General features: G+C 41.2%; 1 protein-coding gene across 3 annotated transcripts; it reads left to right on the top strand.

The window, feature by feature from the left end:
- The first annotated feature begins 685 nt into the window (after positions 1-685).
- Positions 686-24,722, top strand: LOC115142801 (bridging integrator 2-like). 3 transcript variants are annotated; one of them, XM_029682551.2, is made up of 12 exons: positions 686-878; positions 3,012-3,092; positions 6,378-6,432; positions 9,494-9,588; positions 16,110-16,205; positions 16,361-16,468; positions 16,564-16,649; positions 18,380-18,455; positions 18,626-18,708; positions 18,955-19,675; positions 19,801-19,893; positions 24,286-24,722. In XM_029682551.2, exons 1-12 carry the CDS (start codon positions 786-788, stop codon positions 24,355-24,357), a joined length of 1,659 nt encoding a protein of 552 aa, XP_029538411.2. In that variant the 5' UTR covers positions 686-785; the 3' UTR covers positions 24,358-24,722. The 3 variants fall into 3 exon arrangements, with proteins under 3 accessions (XP_029538411.2, XP_029538412.2, XP_029538413.2); XM_029682552.2 differs by having other exon boundaries at positions 692-878; positions 18,955-19,609; XM_029682553.2 differs by lacking the exon at positions 686-878 and adding an exon at positions 4,119-4,392 and having other exon boundaries at positions 3,007-3,092.
- Positions 24,723-25,548: the final 826 nt, after the last annotated feature.

The raw sequence follows: 25,548 nt of genomic DNA, 5'->3' as shown, positions 1-25,548 counted from the left end.
TGCCCACTCAGATCACACCCTGACCAAACAAAACATAGAAACATACAAAGCAAACTATGGTCAGGGTGTGACAGGGTGCACGTTTTGGTTTTTGCCCTAGCACTACACAGCTGATCCAAATAATCAACTATTCATTGAGCTTTGATTATTTGAATCAGCTGTGTAGTGCTCGGCCAAAAATATAAACGTGCACCCCTTGGGGTCCCAGCACAGAGTTTTGGAAAGACTGGGCTAGAATATTCCCTCCCACCTGCCTTTCGCCGATACGTATTTACATGGTTATAGCGGACAATCATCTTGTCAATATAATAAATACTCTTTTGTATTCATCCTGCAATCTACCTTGACGATGGTATGATTAACATGATGAGTTAAGTGTAGGCTTTATCCTGTGGAAGCGATTTCTTGAATATTGTGCAAAATAAAATACTAATTTAAACACTCATTACAAAGACCACCCCCCGGCCGCAGGGTAATTTACTGACTCGTTTACAAGTTTCAACAAGAGGGTGGAACATGTGTTTCATGATGTCTATCGACTGATTTTGAGGAAAGCTAGTGTCCGTTTAACTGCAAGACAACCTTTTTTAACACGGCCGACACAAATGTTACATGGGTATAGCAAAGTCATGTGTGTGAGAGAGAGAGAGAGAGAGAGAGTCCTGTCTGACATTGGTACCGACTCTTCTGCTCTCCACCCCTAAAGTACTTCAACAAAGATATAAGCACCAGAGCAGTGATTTCACAAGAGGAAGCAGTAGCAGACCAGAGTGAGAGAAGAAACTATGGCAGAGAACAAGATGGGGCAAAACATTGGGGCTGGGGCTGGAATTCTTGCCAAACGAGTACAAAAGTCATTGAATCGTGCTCAGGAAAAGGTAAGCAACAAGTTAGTGAACCGTGATATCTCTATGTTATCCTGAAATCAAGATTGCCACAATTCATTAGGCTACTCTACAACTACGAGCTTAGTCATTCGGGCTACTTGGAACTTAATGACGCTTAACTGTTGTTGGCCAGGGCCCGGGTTTCCCAAAAAGCATCTTCAGGCTAAGTTCATTGTTAGAACCATAAGATTAACTTAAGTTTTAAGATGCTTTGGGAAACCAGGCTCTGTTTATGTATTTTGGTCAGTGTGGAGGAACCTACTCTGAAAAGAGTTTACCAAGCTACCAATTAGTTCACACCAAAAGCAGTTAAGTTACACTAAAGCTACCACTACAAAAAAATATATAGTTTACTTAACTAAAGTTACCGTGAAAAAGTAGTTCACTACATCCAAACTACTTTGTGAAAAATGATCATATATAGATCAGAACTATCAGACTATAAATTGCAAGAACAGATCAATTTGGGGTCATATGTTAACAGAATGTGTGATTTATCCTATTAAACACAATAATTATGTTTCAAGTGAGAGTTAGGCAGGTTTGATGCCGAAAAATAAAGGAAATTATTGCCAACTTCACACTCATATTTTATTTTCTTTTTGCAAAAAGAGTTGTGTGTAGTTCCAGTAGGAAAAAAGTTATTAACTACTGAAAATACTACCTAGATTTGAATTTAGTTGAATTACCACCAAGCTACTGCAAAATGTAGTTATATTATTAGTTGAACTACATGATATTGGTAACAGTAGGCCTACGTTGTCCACTACAGCAATACAATTTCTTCAGACAGTCTCTCTATTGAAGCTGACTGTTGGCGTGTTCTTTACCACCGACACTCACTGACCCAGGCAACTGATGACTTGTTTAAGGGCTTTAGACAGGTTTGAAGAATCATAATCTACTGAATGTAGTTGATGTTGATATGTCAATGACCCCAGGTTAATTCCTCAAAAAACAAACAAAAAAACAACAGTTTAAATAATATTCCATTGACCTTTTATTGTGAACTAGCCTATATCAAGTTAGTTGTCTATCCCAACAGAAAGCATCCACGTTAATGTTGTGCTCATCTGTTAATGCCATTTTGTTGATGTTGCTTGTGCAGCTGCATGTGGACACAAAATCTTTCACTTCCTGCCTCTGCATACACTTCCTCTCCCTCACTGCTCTTACTCGGTGGCTTTGTGGTTCACTTGGCCTTGGTGCTGGCATACTGCTCTGCTAGTTTCACTTTGCTGCTGAAACCAACAACAAAAAAGGACAGAGAGCATGGTTTGAAATGTCTGTCAGATGAAATCGGTTCAATTGTGCCCATGTTCCATCCTATCATTTGGGGTCAACAATATATGTCCTTTTTGGGAAAGGGGAATAATATACATTTTGTTGGCCTGGGTTTGGAAAATAGTGAACGTTACACCAGTAAGTTACACTAGTTGTTTAGAATCATTATGGAATACAGTGTAGGGCCTAGATACTGTAAGTATCATGAAGGACATGAACCACCCGAGCCACGGCCTGTTCACCCCGCTATCATTCCGAAGGCGAGGTCAGTACAGGTGCATCAAAGCTGGGACCGAGAGACTGAAAAACAGCTTCTATCTCAAGGCCATCAGACTGTTAAATAGCCATCACTAGCCGGCTACCACCCAGTTACTCAACTCTGCACCTTTAAGGCTGCTGCCCTTTATACATAGACTTGGAATGACTGGCCACTTTAATAATGGAACACTAGTCACTTTAATAATGTTTACATCCTGCTTTACTCATCTCATATGTATATACTGTATTCGACTGTATTTTAGTCAATGCCACTCCAATATTGCTCGTCCTAATATTTATATATTTCTTCCATTCTTTTAATTTTAGATTTGTGTATTGTTGTGAAATGTTAGATACTACAGCACTGTTGTAGCTAGGAACACAAGCATTTTGCTACCCCCGCAATATCCTCCTCTAAATATGTGTGTGACCAATACATTTTGAATTGAAGGGTGATTGTCAGTACCTCGCGCAGGTCAACCTGAACAACGGTACAATACCTATTATAGAGTCATGCCCATTAATGTTGATTGAATGAAAGCTGTGGATATGTCAACCGCTTTTGTTTTTGTCCTGTCATAGGTCATGCAGAAGCTGGGGAAGAACATGGAGACTAAAGATGAACAGTTTGAGCAGTACTCCCAGAACCTTCTCAAACAACAGGTACCGATGAAGAAAAGCTCTACTTCAATGTCGTGCTGTTTCTGTCTCCCATGGTGAACTGCAACGCTGATGCAATGGGTGTTTGTATCGATAAGCCCACTTTTTGTAACATGCTGTACTAGGCCTATATGAGTCATAGTGACTGTTACTGTTGGTTGCTCAAGCCTCTCCATCCCCTAAAGGCCTTCCCACACTACGTCGGATGCAGTCTTTCTTACATGTTACATGTCACACTGTGCGACGTATTCAAATTCAAATCTTGATTATCAACCTGGCCAGATTGTACGATTTGTTTCAGTTCTCTCGTCGCATTCTGCGATTGTCATGCATTGCAAGGATACTTCAGCGACGTAGGCTACATCAACAGCGTCAACTGGGCGTATCAAGCATGGCATCGAAAGAACGACAACACACCAGAAAGGTGTCATTGTCGGCAGTGTTCCTCCTATTGGTCAGTCACCCCAATCCCTGGTGACTCATATGAGCTCGTAACACTAGCCAAACTCCACGATAAAAGCTCAACATTTCTGACACTTTCAGAACGTTGTCGGAGCTTACAACACACATAGTGGTACATAATCATCAGATCTATATATACCCTGTCATACTGAATGAGAGAAGACGTCAGACAATCGTTTATGACCAAAGAACTTGCCCCACGACGTGGACATTTTGTCTGATGGAAAAATATTTTTTTAAATTGTTTACATTATTATTTTTTTTAAATGTAATTTCATTGACTTATATGCTGTCAAATGGCCAACTGACTAGCCACTGGTTGGTCGCTCATTTGAAAAAGTACTGGAAAACTTTTGTCTGCTAAATCAGTGGTTCCCAAACTGAGGGGCGCGAGGGTCCGGCATTAAATTTAGTCTTGAAAGTTGTAATAGTAGAATGCACAAGACACATCACTTCTTCTTGTCATGTTAGTTATTGCATACCTTAAGAGCTATTTATAATTTGTCAGAAATGTCCAGATCAACTAGCTTTAACACTGCAACATTTTTGTAAAAATCTCTCCACTAGGGCCTCCAATGTGGTGCAACAGTCTATAGCACTGTACACATTGCTGGAGGCGTCACTATAACCCCGGGTTTGATCCCAGGCTGTGCGACAGCCGGCCGTGACCAGGAGACCCATGAGGCGGCTCACAATTGGCACAGCATTGTCCGGGTTAGGGGTGGGTTTGGCTGGTCGGGAGTTCCTTGTCCCATCGCGCTCTAGCGACTCCTTGTGGAGGGCCAGACGCCTGCAAGCTGACTTCCCCTATGCTGGAAGGGGGGCCCCCCAGAGTTAAAAGGTTTGGGAACCCCTGTGCTAAATTACTGTTTTTGTGTTCACGTAGAAATTTTTCCACATTGTTCTAAAATGTATTAAATTGTTTTCCTCGTCAATCTACACACAATACCCCATAATGACAAAGCAAAAACTGTTTTTTTTAGGAATAAAATAAATAACAGAGATCACATTTTACATAAGTGTTCAGACCCTTTACTCAGTACTTTGTTATAGCACCTTTGGCAGCGATTACAGCCTTGAGTCTTCTGAGGTATGATGCACACCTGTATTTGGGGAGTTTCTTCCATTCTTCTCTGCAGATCCTCTCAAGCTCTGTCAGGTTGAATGGGGAGCATCGCTGCACAGCGATTTTCAGGTCTCTCCAGAGATGTTCAAGTCCAGATTCTGGCTAAGCCACTCAAGGACGTTCAGAGACTCCTGCGTCGTCTTAGCTGTGAGCTTAGGGTCGTTGTCCTGTTGGAAGGTGAACCTTCACCCCAGTCTGAGGTCCTGAGTGCTCTGGAGCAGGTTTTCATCAAGGATCTCTCTTTACTCGCTCCATTTATATATACCTCGGTCCTGAAAAGTCTCCCAGTCCCTGTCGCTGAAAAACATCCCCACAACACCATGTTTCACCTTAGGGATGGTGCCAGGTTTCCTACAGAAGTGACACTTGGCATTCAGGCCAAAGAGTTCAATCTTGGTTTCATCAGACCAGAGTCTTGTTTCTCAACAGTTGTCTGTGGGTTGGGCTTATTTTAATTCTGCCCACAGCTGTCAGCACCCAAGTAACCTGATCATAATGCCTGTGGTCAATTTGGTTTGACATTTGATATCCCTATTGGGCTTAGGGATCATCAGGTAATTACACAATGTACATGGGACAATATTTTATAGGTCAATATCTCCAAAAGTTAATGACTTAGAAATCTTAAACCAACTATAAATTGTAGAAGTTCATATATACATATTGACAGCATTTAATAAGACATGAAAATATTGTCCCACTTACATTGTAATTTATTGACGGTCCCTGACTATCCCCAGAGATTGGCAAATTTGTTTTGACTTTAGATAGCCTCTCTTCCCACCTACGAGCACACACGAGACACCCACATCAAACCTTACCCCAAAACCAACTCAAGTTTGAATTCAGTCGTGGCTGCTAGCATTTAATTAACCAAACAATGGCCACCCAACCTGGTTTCAGAGCATTTCGTATTATTCTGTACGTAAATCTGAGACACTCAATTTAGTTTTTGTTATTCCATTTAGTATATGTTAGGTATGGTTACATAAGACAGATGGTTACTTAAGGCTAAAATGGTGGGAGTGGAAGTGTATCCATCTCATCACGGCCAATGTGAGCTAATTAGCAACTTTTTAACTACTTTTTAGCTACTTTGAAACTACTTAGCATGTTAGCTAACCCTTCCCCTAACCTTTAACCTGACCGTAACCCTTTAACCTAACTCCTAAACTTAACCCTAACCCTACCTAACATTAGCGAACTAGCTAATGTTAGCCACCTAGACAGAATTCATAACATATCATACATTTTGCAAATTGATAACATAATACGGATTGTAAAAAATGGAGTGTATTTGATTTCCGTAGAGAATAATATGAAATGCTCTGAGACCAGGTTGGGCCACCATGCCTTGCGTAAAACAATATACTCCTTATTCAGATTTTTTTTTTTGTCATTCGTTTCTCTGGCTCCTTGAAGCATCAAAATATAAATAAAAAGGTCATCCTTGTTCGAAAAGGACAGTGTCACTTTTAAAACACATACTGTACATTCTTTACTGTTATTGTTTGTGGTATGATTGTACATCTTGAATTGTGAAGATCCTGGTGTCTTTGTCTTTCCGTGTTTTTGGAGATGTATCCTCTGTAAAGGTGACGTCAACTACTGGAATGGGTCTTTGATTGATGGATGCTCTCACTGTAAGAAATGTACTATAACAACTCCCACATTGAATCTTCTGTCTTTTCAACCAACAGAATGATGGGGGAAGACTATTCAAAGAAGTCCAAGCGTACTTCCGTGCAGTGAAAGGTAGGAGCTATACATCTTTTAAGGGGGGGGTGAGAAGGATTACTTTATCCTATCCTAGGTATTCCTTAAAGAGGTGGGGTTTCAGGTGTAGCAATGATAGGAGAGACCATGTGAGGTTATGACAGAGCCAAGTGACTTGGTGTATAGCGAGAATAGGAGAGGGCCTAGAACAGAGCCCTGGGGGACGCCAGTGGTGAGAGCGCATGGTGAGGAGACAGATTCTCGCCACGCCACCTGGTAGGAGCGACCTGTCAGGTAGGACGCAATCCAAGCGTGGGCCGCGCCGGAGATGCCCAACTCGGAGAGGGTGGAGAGGAGGATCTGATGGTTCACAGTATCGAAGGCAGCCGATAGGTCTAGAAGGATGAGAGCAGAGGAGAGAGAGTTAGCTTTAGCAGTGCGGAGCGCCTCCGTGATACAGAGAAGAGCAGTCTCAGTTGAATGACTAGTCTTGAAACCTGACTGATTTGGATCAAGAGGGTCATTCTGAGAGAGATAGCGGGAGAGCTGGCCAAGGACGGCACGTTCAAGAGTTTTGGAGAGAAAAGAAAGAAGGGATACTGGTCTGTAGTTGTTGACATCGGAGGGATCGAGTGTAGGTTTTTTCAGAAGGGGTGCAACTCTCGCTCTCTTGAAGACGGAAGGGACGTAGCCAGCGGTCAGGGATGAGTTGATGAGCGATCTCTCCACTGGCTTCCAGTTGAAGCTCGCATCCGCTACAAGACCATGGTGCTTGCCTACGGAGCTGTGAGGGGAACGGCACCTCAGTACCTCCAGGCTCTGATCAGGCCCTACACCCAAACAAGGGCACTGCGTTCATCCACCTCTGGCTTGCTCGCCTCCCTACCACTGAGGAAGTACAGTTCCCGCTCAGCCCAGTCAAAACTGTTCGCTGCTCTGGCCCCCCAATGGTGGAACAAACTCCCTCACGACGCCAGGACAGCGGAGTCAATCACCACCTTCCGGAGACACCTGAAACACCACCTCTTTAAGGAATACCTAGGATAGGATAAAGTAATCCTTCTCACCCCCCTTAAAAGATTTAGATGCACTATTGTAAAGTGGCCGTTCCACTGGATGTCATAAGGTGAACGCACCAATTTGTAAGTCGCTCTGGATAAGAGCGTCTGCTAAATGACTTAAATGTTAAATGTATTTCATCTCACTCCATAGCAGAGGTTTCTCATGTGCACAGGAGCACCTACAGTTCTGATTAGTCTAATCAAATCAATTACATAACCGGTGGCTTAATTTAAGTTGTTAAACAACAAAAAACTGGCAAAACAGGGAGGGGTGGCTTAGAATGTTGACAAATGTTATCTAATTTTTATTGAAAACATAAATACATTTGCACAATGAGCACTTGTCTCTCAAATACATTGTTACAGTTGTTGGTTAGCTAGCTAGCACATTTTTTTTGCCATATTACCATTGAAATGAAATCAGTCAAAACACCTTCAAATGAGACATGGTATCAAGAACAAGATGAAACTAGCTGAAACGAGCCACTTGTGATCCCCCACAAGGTAGTTTCTTGTCATTGTTGCTAGCTATCTGGCGATCAAGAATTACAACTCAGACCTCTGCCCCATTAAGGCTTCCGTATTGTTTTCATGGTGTTGTCTGCTAACCCATCTATAGATTCAATACTTATCTTTAGTGTTGTCCTATGCATTTAGGCAGTTCAGGCTGCCATATTCATATTCAGGTCAAAACCAAATATCTATAATCTTTGTGTAGTCATGGCCACAAGATCAGAAATCTTTACCCTATTATTTTTTCCCCTTTTGGCTTTGATGTAGTTGTAGGCCTATATTATGTACAGTAATGTGTTAAATTTGACACATTGGCCCAAGTCTCTTTTTGTAAACTGACCATACTTTCAAATCCTCTCTGGTGGCATGAGGGAGAAAGTAAAGAGGGAAGTGAATTCCATCTATTATTAGATTTTTTGTTGTTGTTGCAATGCTGTCTATACTGTCAATTTAGAAAAGCAAAGAACTGAGGACCATTAAAAAGGGCAGACTCGGCAAATGAATGTATTATTGATTTGAGAGAGAAATGATTGTGTTAGTATTGTTTGTTTTTAGTGCAACCGTTTGCATACCACTTCAAATGAAGCCCATGTTGTTTTGACCTTGCGTAGGTGTAGCCGAATCAGAATTGTGCCTCAAATCCAAAACGTTAATGTTCTTTCCATTATGATTTCTGTCATGCCAGGTTGTATTTATTAGGTCTACACTTGACACTTACCTGTGATTTCTGCTATCAGAATACGAAGATCCCATTGAAAAGACGGGTCTGATTGTGGAGGTGGTCAGGGATGGATTGTGTGCGGATTTCTCCTCAGTCTTGATGTAATCAGGCTACCGAAAGTGTCAGCGATGTCATCAGAACCCCTCCCACAAGTCTCCAAAAAAATTGCATTTTGGGACCGAGGCAACTTTTCGTTATAACGTCGGAGGAAATAGATTCCAAGTCTGTGAGGAAAGTGTTTGCTGGACTCAAATGCTAGCCAGCTAACTAATATTTAGAAAATAATGTTTGTCTGGCTAGAGTTATGCTAATCCGTTTGCAATCACTTTAGTATTGCTTGCTGGCTAGCTAGCTACAGAAGTTAGCTGCCTAGTTAGCTACTGCCAATTGTGTTGTTATCATATTTAACCTATTCCACCGTTGGTGCCATTTGAATATACCGCGGGAAAAGGGAATCCGGAAACACTGGACACGTTAGACACATTTAAATGTAGACTCATGACGCCTTCGGAACTATGATCAGAATACTAAAGCTGCATGAACTGTGAAGTCTAGACACAGCCTTATTAGTGTACACCGTAGCAAAATGTTTTGCTGCAGAAAATAAGAGTTTCTTTTTAGACAACTTCATGTAGTCCCACCTTGTTTGGTAGTGAATACTACCCTTGACAGTGTCTAGGCACTACATCCCCAGACACTGTCCCCTAGCCTAGTTAACAAGTGATCTGATAGGCAAGTGGTGTTCTCTACACACAAACTTTTTTATTACAAATGCAGTCAATTTTCCTTCTGTCCTTCTCTACAGTGATGCATGAGACATCCAAGCGACTGTCCCAGACGTTAAGAGACGTCTACGAACCTGACTGGCATGGAGGAGAGGACCTGTCTGTCATCATGGAGGTGGGCCACAGCTGGGTATTTTGTTGTGATCTATAGTAGGGATGGGCGCGGTTATTCGAATATCCAAACAGATGTTCGTATTAGATCACTTGGGAGAGTATTCATTTGAGAGAAAAAATATAGGTATATTTTTAACAATGAATAGGATTTGTCAAAATGTTTATAAAACTGACATTGCTACATAACCTACAAGGATAGATCATTATATATATATTTTTTTATAATACAAGTTTTTTATAATACCTGTAGCATTCACACGTGTAGCTTGTTACTCTCGGTCAATCAAATTGCTGTTACAGTCACAGGCTTCATGTGTAGCAAGGGAAGTGGGCATATTTAGAATCAATGCAAAATTGAATTAAAATGACAGAATTAAGTTGGCTAAATGAGAAAACGTGTAGCGGTCTTTATATGTACCACAGAAGAACCAAGAAATAAAGAGTGACACCTCAGCTGTCTTTTTGGGCTTTTATGTAGATCTGCAATGGTATTATGAAAAGACAGGACAGGAATACTTCAGTCTTCAATGCGCCATCTGACAAGTTGTTCTATAGAGGAGGGTCGTGACCTGACTATCATTAATGTGATGACTGCTATTTATCGAATAAATACCTACTATGTTTAATTATTACTCAATTAAATTAATCATATAACAATTAACTCATTAGGAGTTTGGGGCACCACGGGTTAAGTTGTTTACAGAGTTACTATCTCCCAACTTAAACTCTAAAGATGATCTAAATATTTCTTACATCAATAACAGTCAATTATTAATTACTTCCTCATCAGTCTCTTTCTGAACGTCGATGACTTCGTAAATCTGCACGAACCCTAACCTAAGTGATGAATCAGCGATACACATATTGACTTAATTATGTATTTACTAATTAACTAAATAATCACACAGAAATACATAAACACACACACACGGTATAGGTTATGGTTACTAACACAATGCAATGAAAACAGTCCCTAGTGGACTAACCTGATATGATGGCTTGTTACACAATGGAAAGAGGATGGGGAAAGATAAAGCGCGGGAGAGACAAAGATGGTGAACTTATCGTACATACATTTGGAAACTGCTTTCACTCTAAATATTAATATTTAGCACCCTAACAACCACTCATTCGGATTAGAAATGCAACATATATTTACTCGTAGATGTCTTTCTCTGTTGTCTCTCTGTTGAAATCACTCGGTCCATCAATGGGGAGTAGTTGGATGTAAGTCTCTAGTTGTCCACCAGAGGTCACAATGTCCTTCTTTTGTTCTGGAGTGTTCTTAGATTGGATCCTTCAGGTTTACCACACAGTGGTGAGAGGGATCTGTCTTCCCGTCTTTGGTCAATTTTCCTGGACTACTTTACATGCAGAGCTGCAGACGGTGCATGTTTTGATCTAGTCTTCACCTTCTTCACTCGTCGAGAGTTTCAGAGGGCCTTATCATTTTCTAGTCTTGTAGTTTTAACCATTTCAACGCGTGGACCACATTCTCACGTTCTCTGGACTGTATGGAAATTCTCAGCGAGTCCTTTTAAGCACTCTGGCCTTGGAGGGTGTTCCGTCCTGTTGACACAATGTCTGTGCTCACGTGGGCGTGGTTATGACTGGGCTCAGGTTTATATGAAAAGCCATCATCTCATTTAAAGGCTTAAATCACATTTCTATCTTTTCAAAAAATAGTTAATCATATCATCTAAATCTGATATGCACATTGTGAAAGCTCTTAAAGTTACGATGTTTCCTTTATAACATCTTTCTGATCATGTTAATGACATCACAAAATATACATGAATTTTCCATATTCCATCTATCATCATTCCCAACATTCTTTGTTAGAAATATTGTTTCATTATCCACTTTTGGATGTTGGAGTTTTGGCGGCAAAGTCTCTGTGTAACAAAGGATTTTCAGTCTTCCATTTCTGCAGAGTGGGGGAGAGTTTCTGCAAGGTATTTATGTCATAAAACAGGTCAAACTCCCCCCTCTCCTCTCCTATAGGAGGGTCTGGCTATCCTCAAATCTTTGCCGAGCTGACGGCTCCATTTGATCCTCACAAAGGAGAGACAGTCATGACTGGAGCATGAAGAAAAGTGAAACAAATATTCTGTCTCATCTCTTAATACATTGCTAGGTGCTTTCAGTGTTGACAGTATTAAAATACAACTCATGTACAAAAACACTGTAATATCTCATAATATCTCATCTCATACAAAGTGAAATTGCATTTATCCCATTCAGACCTTAAAGAGCTAAAAGTACATCTCCCATAATGCAACCCTAGCATACGTTGGCAGCTCAGATAACCATCGGCATCACAGAAAGACTTTCTAACTAGCAACAGCAATACTTTTTAGCACTCTGTAAAACTATATCAATAACAATGATACAACCCTGAAAGTTACATGTTTCAATAGTCCCACACTCCCTTATAACAATACCTATATCATTAACCTTGGGGTGCTTTATTTATTTAACTTTGTGGACTTCTACACAGGAGTAATCTGTGAAACATACCTTTCTCTCTGTGTTTTCTCAGACTGAGGAGAACAGGAGCTACGGGTAGTACCAGGGTGTTAGAAGGTTCCACCCAGGTTTAATGAAATAAAACCCAGAAGATGTTAATATCATCCAGCTACTGTAGCTGCCAACTTAACATCATCAGGCAGTACTAGTAGCACAACAAATGAAAATATAAACCAAAACTAAAGTTCCTGGCGGTCATAGCGATCTGATTCCCTCATCTGTCTGAACTTGGAACATTCCTGTTAGCGGGCTTGGGCCACTGACCCTTAACCTGGATGTTCTGTGTTGTGTACTGTTCTAATAATTTGAAGTTTGATGGAATAACCATTTTAACTCTCCTACAGAAGTAGGCTACAATGATCAATCAACAGGTCTGCTGTTGTTTCATATGAATGTAGTTGTTGTAGACATGTACGGGGCCTTAATTAGCCTTGCTACTTTAGCTAGCTAGCTGACTAACTTACCTCGCTACTGTAGCTAGCTAAATTCTTTACAACGATTTGATGCGGTCAAGATGGGCTCTACCAGATGGTATGATAGATAACCTATGACATCAACAAGTTTGTCTAACTAGAGTGAGTCGGTTTGTCTACTTTCTATCTCTCCCTAACGACCACACACACTGGCACCTCCTCGTCCTCTCTCGCCTCTCCCCCACCCGAAACAAGCACCTGCTCTCTTGAGTAGCGCAAGCAAGTCTCCATTGAAGTTTCCCCGCAAAATGTTTTCTTTAAAACACATGTATTTCTACTATCCGGATATCCTAAAAAATATCATGATATATTTGAATAGTGAAATCATTTCAAATGTCCAACTCTAGACTATAGTGAGATTCCTGATTAACAATGATTCTATTGACAGAAACATTTGTTTGAGATTTAAAATAACAGTGGAGCCTACAAGAATACCAGTGTGTTGACCAGAATTTCATTTTGAAAGGCGAGTGCTTTTTAATTTGTTTGATTTATTTATTCATACCAAAGAAAAGAAGTGAAAGAAAAAAACAGTACAGATAAACAAACTGGTAATAACGGTGTGCAGGTGTTGTAAGCCCACATTTTGTTACGTTACAGCCTTATTCTAAAATGTATTAAATAGTTTTCCCTCATCAATCTACACACAAAACCTCAAAACTGTTTTTTTAGAAAGAAAAAAAAACTGAATTTCACATGTACGTATTCATGTACGTATTCAGACCCTTTACGCAGTACTTTGTTGAAGCACCTTTGGAAGCAATTACAGCCTCGAGTCTTCTTGGGTATAAGGCTAAAAGCTTGGCACACCTGTATTTGGGGAGTTTCTCCCATTCTCTGCAGATCCTCTCAAGCTCTGTAAGGTTGGATGGGGTGCGTCACTGCAGAGATATTTTCAGGTCTCTACAGAGATGATCGATCAGACATGATTTCAAGTCTGGGCTCTGGCTAGGCCACTCAAGGACATTCAGAGAATTGTCCTGAAGTCACTTCTGCATTGTCTTGGCTGTGTGCTTAGGGTCGTTGTCCTGTTGGAAGGTGAGGTCCTGAGCACTCTGGAGCAGGTTTTCATCAAGGATCTCTCTGTACTTTGCTCCATTAATCTTTCCCTCAATCCTGACTAGTCTCCCAGACCCTGCTGCTGAAAAACATCCCCACAGCATGATGCTACCACCACCATGCTTCACCGTAGAAATGGTGCCAGATTTCCTCCAGAAGTGACGCTTGGCATTCAGGCCAAAGAGTTCAATCTTGGTTTCATGGTCAGAGTCCTTTAGGATCCTTTAGACTGTCATGTGCCTTTTACTGAGGAGTGGCTTCCTTCTGGCCACTCTACCATAAAGGCCTGATTGGTAGAGTGCTGCAGAGAAGGTTGTCCTTTTGGAAGGTTCTCCCATCTCCACAGAGGAACTCTGGAGCTCGGGTTCTTGGTCACATCCCTGACCAAGGCCCTTCTCCCCTGATTGCTCAGGTGGGTTGAGCGGCCAGCTCTAAGAAGAGTCTTGGTGGTTCCAAACTTCTTCCATTTAAGAACGATGGAGGCCACTGTGTTCTTGGGAACCTTCAATGCTGAAGACATTTTTTGGTACCCTTCCTCAGATCTGTGCCTCATCACAATCCTGTCCTGGAGCTCAATGGACAATTCCTTCTACCTCATGGCTTGGTTTTTGCTCTGACATGCACTGTCAACTGTGGGACCTTATTTAGATGTGTGTGCCTTTCCAAATCATGTCCAATCTATTGAATTTACCACAGGTGGATGGACTCCAAACAAGTTGTAGAAACATCTCAAGGAGGATCAATGAAAACAGGATGCACCTGAGCTCAATTTCGAAACTCATAGCCAAAGGTCGGAATACTTATGTAAATACGTTTTACATTTTTTTTTATATGTGAATAGATTTCTAAAAACCTTTTTTTCGATTTGTCATTATCGGTTATTGTGTGTAGATTGATGAAGAAAATGTTTTCTTTAATCCATTTTGGAATAAGGCTGTAAAGTAACAAAATGTGGAAAAAGTGAAGGGGTCTGAATATTTTCAGAATGCACTGTATATGAAAACCACACCACAAATATAAGTTAAACAAAGCACATTCATTATAATTGTACATGATATACTCAGTAAACAAGAAGAAACATGTTTGAGGCTACATGGAGGGGATTATTGGCTAGTTGGGTTCATCAAGCTGACCCCCTGTCTTCGTTTGAAGTTATTGAGGGATGATGAGGTTTTGGCAATGTGAAGATAAGAATTCCACAGTATGATACCTCTGTATCTGATAGAGAATTAAGTATGTGATGTGTGGCAGTGGGGAGGGTGAAGGTAATCTCATTGTCTTGTCTTATATAGATGGATTTCAGAAAGAACCTGGAAGAATCCATTGAAGGGTTTAGGTAAACTGTCTGGGAGGTATATGGGAGTATTTGTAGTGCATAACTGACATACATTAATGTTCTAAATGGACAAGATATTTAGTTTCTTAAACAAAGGTGCAGATGGAGCCAGGTAATTAGAGGATGTGGCTAGACTTGCAAATGTATTTTGTATTATGAATAATTTGTGTAGGTAGGAGGCATATGTACTGGCCCAGACAATATTACAGTAAATGAGATATGGGTAAATTAAGCTATAGTATAGAGTTAGGAAGCAAGCCTGATGAACCAAACCACTAATCTTTCTGATGATACCAACCGATTTCTTCACTTTGCTGCGGACAAATTGAATATGATCTTTACAGGATAACTTTTCATCCATTAGAACTCAAAAGGAATCTAGTGGATGTGACTTGTTCCATTTCATTTCCCCTAATTGATATGCTGGTTGTTGTTTTTTTTACAGTATTTCTTATTCTTACTAGTGAATACAATAAAGTTAGATTTATTTTTTTACATTTAAAGATAATTTGTTTGTCTGGAACCATTCAGGAAATATTGCCATACCTGAGTTGGCTTCATTAATCAGTGAATCGAAATTGGAATCATCAGCAAAGAGAATGGGAAGTATGGTAGAAGACACAGCAGCAAGTTCATGAATATACTGTAGATTAGGAATAACAAAGGTCCGATTATTGAACCCTGTGGCACACCACAGGATATCTTGGCCCTGGTAGATGCACTGCCGTTTGCATGAACAAATTGTGCTTCTTCATAATAAACGTAGCTATATAACTATCTAAATGTAATAATACTATTTAGAAAGTAATATTTCATTATCCACCATGTCAAACGCTTTGGATAAATCTGAAAAGATGCCAAGAGCGTATTGTTGTTAAGTTGCAAAAGAGCAATATCTGTGTTGTAGTTTTTACGAAAACCATATTGGTGCTCATATAGAATAGTGTTGATTTAAATGTTTTAAAATGGTCTTATACTGTACATTCTCTTAGTGTTGGGCAGTATATTATTTCCATGAAAGAATGTTTCAGGTGAGGCAGAGGCACTTCTTTCTGTGAATATTTTGGAAATGTCGAAAGCAGGCTGAAGGTTTTTTTTTTTTTTTTTACTTTCCCATTATTACAGAGTGAGGATTTGCTGTGGAATGATTACGAAGAGAAACTAACAGACCAAATAGTCCGCACCATGGAGAATTACACTGGCCAGTTTCATGAAGTCAAGGTAGTTTCTGATGTACTTATATCAACTGTTTTTGGTGCAATATATCTGGTTCACATCCAAACTTTTTAATCTCCCCATGTGTTTACATTGCTGCTTTGTCTTACAATCAAGAGACTTATAGTGTCACTTGACTCACTTCTCCCCGTGCCTCTTAGGAACGATTGGCCAAACGCGGTCGGAAGCTAGTAGACTACGATTCCTCACGTCACCACTTGGAGGCGCTGCAGAATGCCAAGAAGAAAGACGATGCCAAAATCACAAAGGTGTGTTGAAAATTAAACGGAAATTCTATATTTTTTTGTCAACATATTTGGATAAAGGTACTGAAGGCATTTGAATGCCATTTCTCTCTAACCAGGCAGAGGAGGAGTTCAACATAGCCCAGAGTGTGTTTGAGGAAATCAACAAAGAGATGAGGGAGGAGCTTCCTGTTCTCTATCAAAGGTAAAGTCAATGGACCACAGCACATCAGGGTCATGTCATTATGCATGACATTTTTTTTTTTTTACTGAAATGGGTCAACTACTGTACTTATGAAATACAGAATGTTCATTTTCTGTTACAAAATGTGTTTTTCAGTTGCATGCCGTAATGAACTCTACCAGCTTACTGTAAACTAGTAGGGTTTCCAAAAGACTGGGCCTGAGAATGGTTGCGTATGCAGGGGCCTATTTCATGGGATGGAGTGTTCAGAATGTGTAGAGCAGACATGGTAGAATTTAACTGTATACTGAACAAAAATATCAACGCAACATGTAAAGTCTTGGTCCCATGTTACATGAGCTGAAATAAAAGATCCCATAAATGTTCCATATGCACAAAAAGCTTATTTCTCTCAAATTATGCACACATTTGTTTACATCCCTGTTAGTGACCATTTGTCCTTTGCCAAGATATTCCATCCACCTGACAGGTGTGGCATATCAAGAAGCTGATTATACAGCATGATTATTACACAGGTTCACCTTGTGCTGGGGATAATAAAAGGACACTCTAAAATGTGCTGTTTTGTCACACAACACAATCTCACAATGTCTCAAGTTAAGGGAGGGTGGAATTGGCATGCGGAATGCAGGAATGTCCACCAGAGCTGTTACCAGAGAATTGAATGTCAATTTCTCTACCATAAGCCGCCTCCAACATAATTTTAGAGAATTTGGCAGTACGTCTAACCGGCCTCACAACTGCAGACCACATGTAATCACGCATGCCCAAGACCTCCACATCCGGTTTCTTCACCTCCGTGATCATCTGAGAATTGCACCCGGACAGCTGATGAAACTTTGGGTTTGCCAAACCGAAGAATTTCTGCACAAACTATCAGAAACAGTCTCTGGGAAGATCATCTTGACCTGATTGCAGTTCGGTTTCGAAATTGACTTCAGTGGGCAAATGTTCACCTTCGATGGCCACTTTCATGCTGGAGAAGTGTGCTCTTTATGGATTAATCCCAGTTTCAACTGTACCGGACAGCGGCTTGCTGACGAACGGTTTGCTGATGTCAATGTTGTGAACAGAGTTTCCCATGGTGGCGGTGGGGTTATGGTATGGGCAGGCATAAGCTATGGACAACGAACGCAATTGCATTTTATCTATGGCAATTTGATTGCTCTGAGATACCGTTACGAGATCCTGAGGCTCATTGTCATGCCATTCATCCGCCGCCATCACCTGTTTCAGCATGATAATGCACAGCCCCATGTCACATGGATCTGTACACAATTCCTGGATGCTGAAAATGTCCATCTTCTTCCATTGGCCTGCATACTCCCCAGACATGACAGCCATTGAGCAGTTTGAGATGCTATGGATCAACGTGTACAGCAGCTTGTTCCAGTTGCCACCAATATCCAGCAACTTCGCACAGCCATCGAAGAGGAGTGGGACAACATTCCACAGGCCACAATCAACTCTATTCAAAAGAAATGCGTCACATTCCCAGTCATTTGAAATCCATAGATTAGGGCCTAATACAATAATTTTAAATGGACTGATTTCCTTATGAACTGTAACGCAGTAAAATCTTTGAAATTGTTGCATGTGGAGTTCATATTGCTACTCAGTGTAGAATGAAGAATCCTTTGTGTCTAGTATATTTCTATCCGCAAACAGCCGGAACCTATTTGCACCAAGTGGCTCCAGTGTAACAGACTATTTCCCCTTTTTGTCTAAAGCCGGATTGGCTGTTACGTGACCGTCTTTCAAAACATTTCCAACCTGAGGGATGTCTTCTATAAGGAAATGAGCGTGGTGAGGTTGTTTTTTTCATACACTCTAAATATGGATTGTATTCTCCCAAAAGGAATAAAGCTATTACAGTATTTTTTGACACGTCTGTATCACTGATGTAAATAATAGATGTTACTCTGTGTAATGTCGTATGGCATCTTGACTAATAGAATAACCACTGTTGATTGCAGCTGAACCATGAGCTTTACAGTGTGATGAAGAAGCTGGAGACTCAGCATTCAGGAAAAGCGTTCATCATCAAAGGCCTCAACAGGTCAGTTGTTTTAGATGACCATGAGAATGCATCACATTGGTTTAACCTCTCATAGTCCATATGTGATATACTGTATATATTGCTAATCAAGTAAAAGTCAACAGTCATTTTATTTTCAATTGAGAAAACAAATATTTACTCTTGACTTTCTCTCAATAAGTCTGAAATTTGGGAAATTATCTGAGAATATCAGACCAAACGTTCTGCCACCAGCCAGATCAACTCACCCTCTATCTCCTCTCTTAGCACCAAGTCCAAGAAGAAGAAATCCCTGCTCATCTCAGCACCCATCCCCTGTAACACTGCCTTCCCCTCGGACCACACATCCCTCCAAGCATCCGCAGCCCCCGAAAACAGCAAAGAGACTGTCCTGTCCAGCCACGAGACCCACACCCAGAGCATCTCTGAGAAGCGCGTTTCCCTCGCAGGAGAGGCAGATGAGGGCACTCACAGCGTCCTCACGTCAGAAACGTCCGACTTCTCAGACGAGCTTAGCTCCAACGGTGCTGCTACGCCCAACAGACGGTCGGCGTGTGACAGCGACAACGGGGTCGGAAGCGACGTCGCGTCAGAGGGTCTGAGTGATGTCCCAGAGGGTGGGGTTTCAGAGGAGCAGCGCCCTAGCCAATCCGACGGAAAAGGGCAAGTTCAAAGGTCAGAGGTGACTGGGTGTGAAGTCACAATCAGTCAGGAGGCTCTTCCAATGTCCACAGAGAGCGACGGCCCACATGACACCGAGCAGGAGAGTGCGCCTGTATCTCCAGAGAATGGGAAAGCCCCACCTCGTCCTGCTCCACGCTGCTCCTTCCCCCCCTCTGAGAGGCACTCCTTCCCTCCTGCGGAGGCCAGCCAGGTGGAGATGAAGGTGGAGGAGGGAGAAGGGGCTTCCCAGGCCCTGCAGGTAGGTGATGCAAAGAGGACTGGAAATTACTCAAACTCCCAGAATCCACCTGGTTTCCTTATCAAGGTGATTCTCTATTGTAATAGTGGTACTCTCTTTATAATATATTATAGTTTTAATTCAACGTTACTATTAGCATTTCTGCTGAGTGTCTAACAAAGTTGTTTATGTGGCGCTGTGATTGATATCAGGGAGTGGCGCTGGAGGGTCACGCTTCAGAAGACGGGATGCTGCAGTTTGATGTGGAAGACGTGATTCTCATGTTAGCCGACGCAGAGGAGAAGGTATGTTTGTGTGTATATTTGTATGTATGTCAGCCTCTGTGTCCTTGGCAGCGGTGGGGGAAATGCGTTATGTAATCAGATTACTCTTACAAGTAACAGAGTAAAGTAACGGGTTACTTTTTCACATTTGGTAATATTATTACAGTTACTTTGTCAAATGTACCTCAACTTATTTTTTTATTTAGTTCTCGAGCGAGCAGAGAAAGGCTGTTTGGAGAAATGTCATGACAGCTGCTGTCCATGGAAATGTATTAGGGATGGGCACGTTTATTTGAATATCCCAACGGACATTGGTATTAGATTACTTGGATAGTATTAATTTGAGAATTAAAAAAATATAAGCCTATTTTAACAATGAAAAGGGTTTGTCTAAAATGAAATAAAACTGTGACATTGATACATAGCCTAAAAGGATGGACCATTACATTTGACATTTTTATAAAGCAACAGTTTCATGACAGCTCCCCATTAAAAAAAGACACACCGGTAGCCTTCACAGGTGTAGCTTGTTGTTACTGTCGGTCAATCAAAGCGGCGATACAGTCACAGGCTTCATGTGTAGCAAGTGAAGTGGGAGATTTCTAATCAATGCAAAATGGACAGATAATTATGGAATTAAGTTGGCTAAATATGAAGAAGTAGGCTATAATGATCAACCAACAGGTAGGCTGTTGTTTTATATGAATGGAGCCTCGCTACTTTATCTCGCTAGCTGGCTAACTTAGCTGGCTACTGTAGCTAGCTAGCCTCTACCAGATGGTATGATAGATAACCTATGGCAGCAAAAAGTTTGTCTAACCTGCGTGAGTCGGTTTGGCTACTTTGTCTTTCCCCCTCTGTGCCACACACATAGACTGTCACACACACTGCGCCCCCACCCAAAAATTGAGATTTTTTTTACATCTCACCGATCTACACACAATACCCCATAATGACAAAATGTAAACATGTTTTTAGACATGAGTCAATACTGTGTCAATACTTTGTAGAAGCACCTTTGGCGGCGATTACAGCTATGAGTCATCTGGGGTATGTCTTCGTTGCACATCTGGATTTGGGGATTTTCTTCCTTGCAGATTTTCTCAAACTCTGTTAAGTTAGATGGGGAGTGGCGGTGAACAGCAATCTTCAAGTTTTTCCACAGATGGGATTCAAGTCTGGGCTTTGGCTGGGCCACTCAAGGACTTTCACATTCTTGTTCTGAAGCCATTCCTGCGTTGCTTTGGTTGTATGCTTGGGGTCATTGTCCTGTTGGAACGTATGTCTGTCATTTGCACTCTGAAACAGGTTCTCATCAACCTGTATTTGGCCCCATTCATCGTTCCCAGTATCCAGACTCCCAGTCCCTGTCGCGAAATAGCATCCCCATAGCATGATGCTGCCACCACCATGCTTCACGTTAGGGATGGTGTTAGATGGGTGATTAGCTTTGCCTGGTTTTCTCCAGACATAGCGCTTCACTCAGGCCAAAGAGTAACATTTTTGTCTCATCAGACCACAGAATCTTTCGCTTTATGACCTGTCTTTCCCATGCCTTTTTACAAACTTGCATGCTATCATGCCTTTTTCTCAGTGGCTTCTGTCTGGCCACTCTCTCTCATAAAAGGTGTTCGATGGGGTTGAGGTCAGGGCTCTGTGCAGGAGAGTCAAGTTCCAACACACCAATCTCGACAAACCATTTCTGTTTGGACCTCGCTTTGTGCACGGGGGCATTTTCATGCTCAAATGGGAAAGAGCGTTCCGGAAACTGTTGCCACAAAGTTGGAAGCACAGAATAATCTAGAATATAATTGTATGCTGTAGCATTAAGATTTCCCTTCACTGGAACTAAGGGGCGTAGCCTGAACCATGAAAAACAGCCCAAGACCATTATTCCTTCTCCACCAAACTTTACAGTCGGCACTATGCATTCGAGCAGGTAGCGTTCTCCTGGAATCCGCCAAACTCAGATTCGTCCATCGGACTGCCAGATGATGAAGTGTGATTCATCACTCCAGAGAACGCGTTTCCACTGCTCCAGAGTCCAATGGCGGCGAGCTTTACACCACTCCAGGCGACACTTGGCATTGCACATGGTGATCTTAGGCTTGTGTACGGCTGCTCTGCCATGGAAACCCATTTCATGAAGCTCCCGATGAACAGTTCTTGTGGATACGTTGCTTCCAGTGGAACTCGGTAGTGAGTGTTGCAGTCGATTTTTACACACTACAGCACTCGGTGGTCCTATTCTATGAGCTTGTGTAGCCTACCACTTTGCGGCAGAGTAGACGTTTCCACTTCACAATAACAACACTTCTAGTTGACCGAGGCAGAAATTTGACGAAATGACTTGTATGAAATGTGGCATCCTATGACGGTGCCATGTTGAAAGTCACTGAGCTCTTCAGTAAGGCCATTCTACTGCCAATGTTTGTCTATGGAGATTGCATGGCGGTGTACTCGATTTTGTACACCTGTCAGCAACGGGGCGGCAGCGTAGCCTAGTGGTTAGAGCATTGGACTAGTAACCGAAAGGTTGCAAGTTTGAATCCCCGAGCTGACAAGGTACAAATCTGTCGTTCTGCCCCTGAACAAGGCTGTTAGCCCACTGTTCCTAGGCCGTCATTAAAAATAATAAGAATTTGTTCTTAACTGACTTGCCTAGTTAAGTAAAGGTTAAATAAAAAAACGGGTGTGGCTGGATTAGCTAAATGCACTAATTTAAAGGGGTGTCCATATACCTTTGTATATATTTCGGAGATCTACGGACAGTTCCTTGGACTTCATGGTATAATTTCTGCTCTGACATGCATTGTCAACTGTGGGGCCTTATATAGACTACTGTTGTCGCGATACCAGTATTGCGATACTACGATACCAGATTTAGCAAAATAAAGAAAACACAAAGCAGACTTAACTCTAGGGTCCTTTAAAACCTACTTTTGTGAAATAGTGTGCTATAGCTTGCAAAGGAAACAAATAAGACTAGGTGACAATATCGTCTTTTTTCCGATTAGGACTGTTTTTCTCAAGAAATTGAGTCTGCTTCATGTTTTGCTTCCTGACTTCCTTGTATCGCAATACTGGTACCATGACAACCCTAATTTAGACAGGTGTGTTTCTTTCTAAATCATATCCTACCAATTGTATTTATTAGAATCCCCCATAAGCCACTACAAAAGCATCAGCTACTCTTCCTGGAGTCTAGATGAAACATGACATAATACATTGTACAGAACATTATTAGTCAAGGACTGAAATAAATAAATGTAATACGTCACACAGCCTACATATCAGTACATACACACAATATCTAGGTCAGTTGGTGACCGGTGGACTCCAATGAAGTTGTAGTGACATCTCAAAGATGATCAAAGGAAATTGGATGCACCTGAGCTCAATTTGGAGTGTCATAGCAAAGGGGTATGAATATGTCAATGAGAATGTATTAACTACATTTTAAATTCAGGCTGTAACAATAATATGGAATAAGTCAAGGGGTATGAATACTTTCTGAAGGCACTGTATAGTGTAGCACTTGTAGACTAGCACAGTAAAAGCAGCTCCACAGATGAAAAGAGAAACTAGTGGTCAAACCTGAGTTAGTAAGTAGCCTATCTTTGGTAGAGCGTTCGAGGCTCGCCTTGCTCCCCCCGACAGTCAAACAAACAGTGAGATTTTGAGAAGTTTTCATGAAAGTAACACAAAGTAATAATATTATTTGTATTTAAAGATGGCATACAAGTTTGTTATTAAGACACATGAATGTTCACATGTTCCAGAAGGCATTTCTGCCCAAAAACGCATTTTGCGTTCAAATGCCTCTCCTGTGAAGTGCGACATATGCCTCGCTTCCTGAAACAGGTCACACATTATTAGTAAAAAGGCAATACTTTACAATATTGCTTTGTGTGGAAAGTAACGCTTTACTTTTGTTAAATGTAACGACTAATATAACTTTTTCAAGTAACCAATCGCAACACTGCTCCTTGGTGTAGTGTATGTTCCAAATAGGAATGCTAAGTAAGTAATACTGAAGGTCACAGTCTTAACTTACCACTGTGCATCAGACTGCCCTAGTTTCAGTGACACCGAAGTTGATAACAGTTTGCCCATATGCATGTCACTTCAAATGTGCTTGTCAATGTGCACCAAATACATGTAAATTACGAGAGTTTCTCTAGAGTTCCCTTTTTACCAGGATAGCAGAACCGGGCCTGTTTTCACAAAGCGCCTGAGTAGAATTGCTGAACTAGGATAATTATTGCCTTTAAGATCATAATGAATGAGAGGGGCGAGCTGATCCTAGATCTGCACACCTATTTGAGACCGTTTATGAATATGGGCCCTGATCTCTACTAAAATGTGAATAACATGGTTGTGTGTGTTTTTGTTAACCCTTACCCACTACAGCAGGAAAGCATAGCAACGGGGGTGAGGGAGAAGACCTGTATCCAGCAGGGAGATCTATCAGATTCAGAATGAGCCAATGGTGGCCTTTCGTTTCCTGCTGTCATGACACAGCTGCACACAAAATGGCAATGGACCAAGATGTTGTGGAGGACATCTTAAAAAAAGAGAGAGAAAAAAAAAAGGAACTCAAGCCCCATGTGATTATTACTCACATGCTTCCATGTCGCAACTTGTTGGTAGATACTGATGAGTTTCATACCTACCGAGAGATTTTTGCAGAATGTTCTGAATTGTTAACACATGATTGTCTAATCTACAGTATTTTGCCCTTGTTTGTATTGTTATTGTGTAAGTCTAGAAACTGAAATGCATAGAACCCCTTTTTATATTGATGCCGATGAAAGATGTATAGTTGAATAAAGTTAAGTGTGAGAGCAGTGGAGGTGTTGTTCAAAGAGCAGTAAGAAAGAAAAGCTATATTTCAGCATACTTACCATTCTGTCTAAAATGGGTTTCATGTGTTGTTTTTAGGGCAGTTTACTTTTCCATATGCCCCTAAGTCGTCGGGACCCCAAAAAGTGTGGGTTTTTTAATAAGCTGTGTAGTGCTAGGGCAAAAACAAAAATGTGAACTCCTTGGAGTCCCGAGGACAGAGTTTGGGAAACCCTGCCCTAATTAGTCAAGCACCTGTGTATCACACTTTACAACACATGTTGGCGGTAGTGGTCTAACACTTAAACTACAGAGACAAGCCTTTTCCACTTGAGATGCTTTTCCATGTTTTTTCAGTGATTTTGAAGCTATAGTAGCATCAACTTTATAAATCCCAATGCCCTACAGTGGTTGCTCATTTAAAAGTTGCGTCATATTCCAGCACAGCTTGCGGGCTGCTGCAGCATTCTGTGGCACGTTATCTAATTGTCAGCCATTTTTTCTGTTAATGCAAGTTTGTGCTAGTTTCACCACCAGAGGGCATCTTTGAGAAGTATTTGATAGTCTTCCATATTGGCATTACCAGAGAACTTAACATTTTTTTTGTAATAACATAGAATATGGGATTGATTTTTAAAAATGTGGCTTAATTTGATTAATATTATGGTGTTTCTATTCTGAGAAAAATTAAACCCTCAGGGTTTCCATTCGGATGGAATGGAAAATATGGCGCTGTACATGACGGTGGGGAGCAGGCTACAGCATAGGAAGATTGAAGGATTCTAAATGGTTTGCCTTCATTAGACAACTTTGTTCCAATATTTCTGTAAA

This window comes from Oncorhynchus nerka, linkage group LG15 (assembly GCF_034236695.1).
Source record: "Oncorhynchus nerka isolate Pitt River linkage group LG15, Oner_Uvic_2.0, whole genome shotgun sequence".
Lineage (NCBI taxonomy): Eukaryota > Metazoa > Chordata > Actinopteri > Salmoniformes > Salmonidae > Oncorhynchus > Oncorhynchus nerka.
This window is presented reverse-complemented; position numbering and strand designations above follow the sequence as displayed.

Excerpts from the sequence above, each read along its gene's own strand:
- LOC115142801 (XM_029682551.2), top strand. The coding sequence starts at position 786 with ATGGCAGAGAACAAGATGGGGCAAAACATTGGGGCTGGGGCTGGAATT. Across the intron at positions 16,650-18,379 it reads CTTCCTGTTCTCTATCAAAG|CCGGATTGGCTGTTACGTGA; the intron begins GTAAAGTCAATG and ends TTTTGTCTAAAG. Across the intron at positions 18,709-18,954 it reads ATCATCAAAGGCCTCAACAG|CACCAAGTCCAAGAAGAAGA; the intron begins GTCAGTTGTTTT and ends CTCCTCTCTTAG.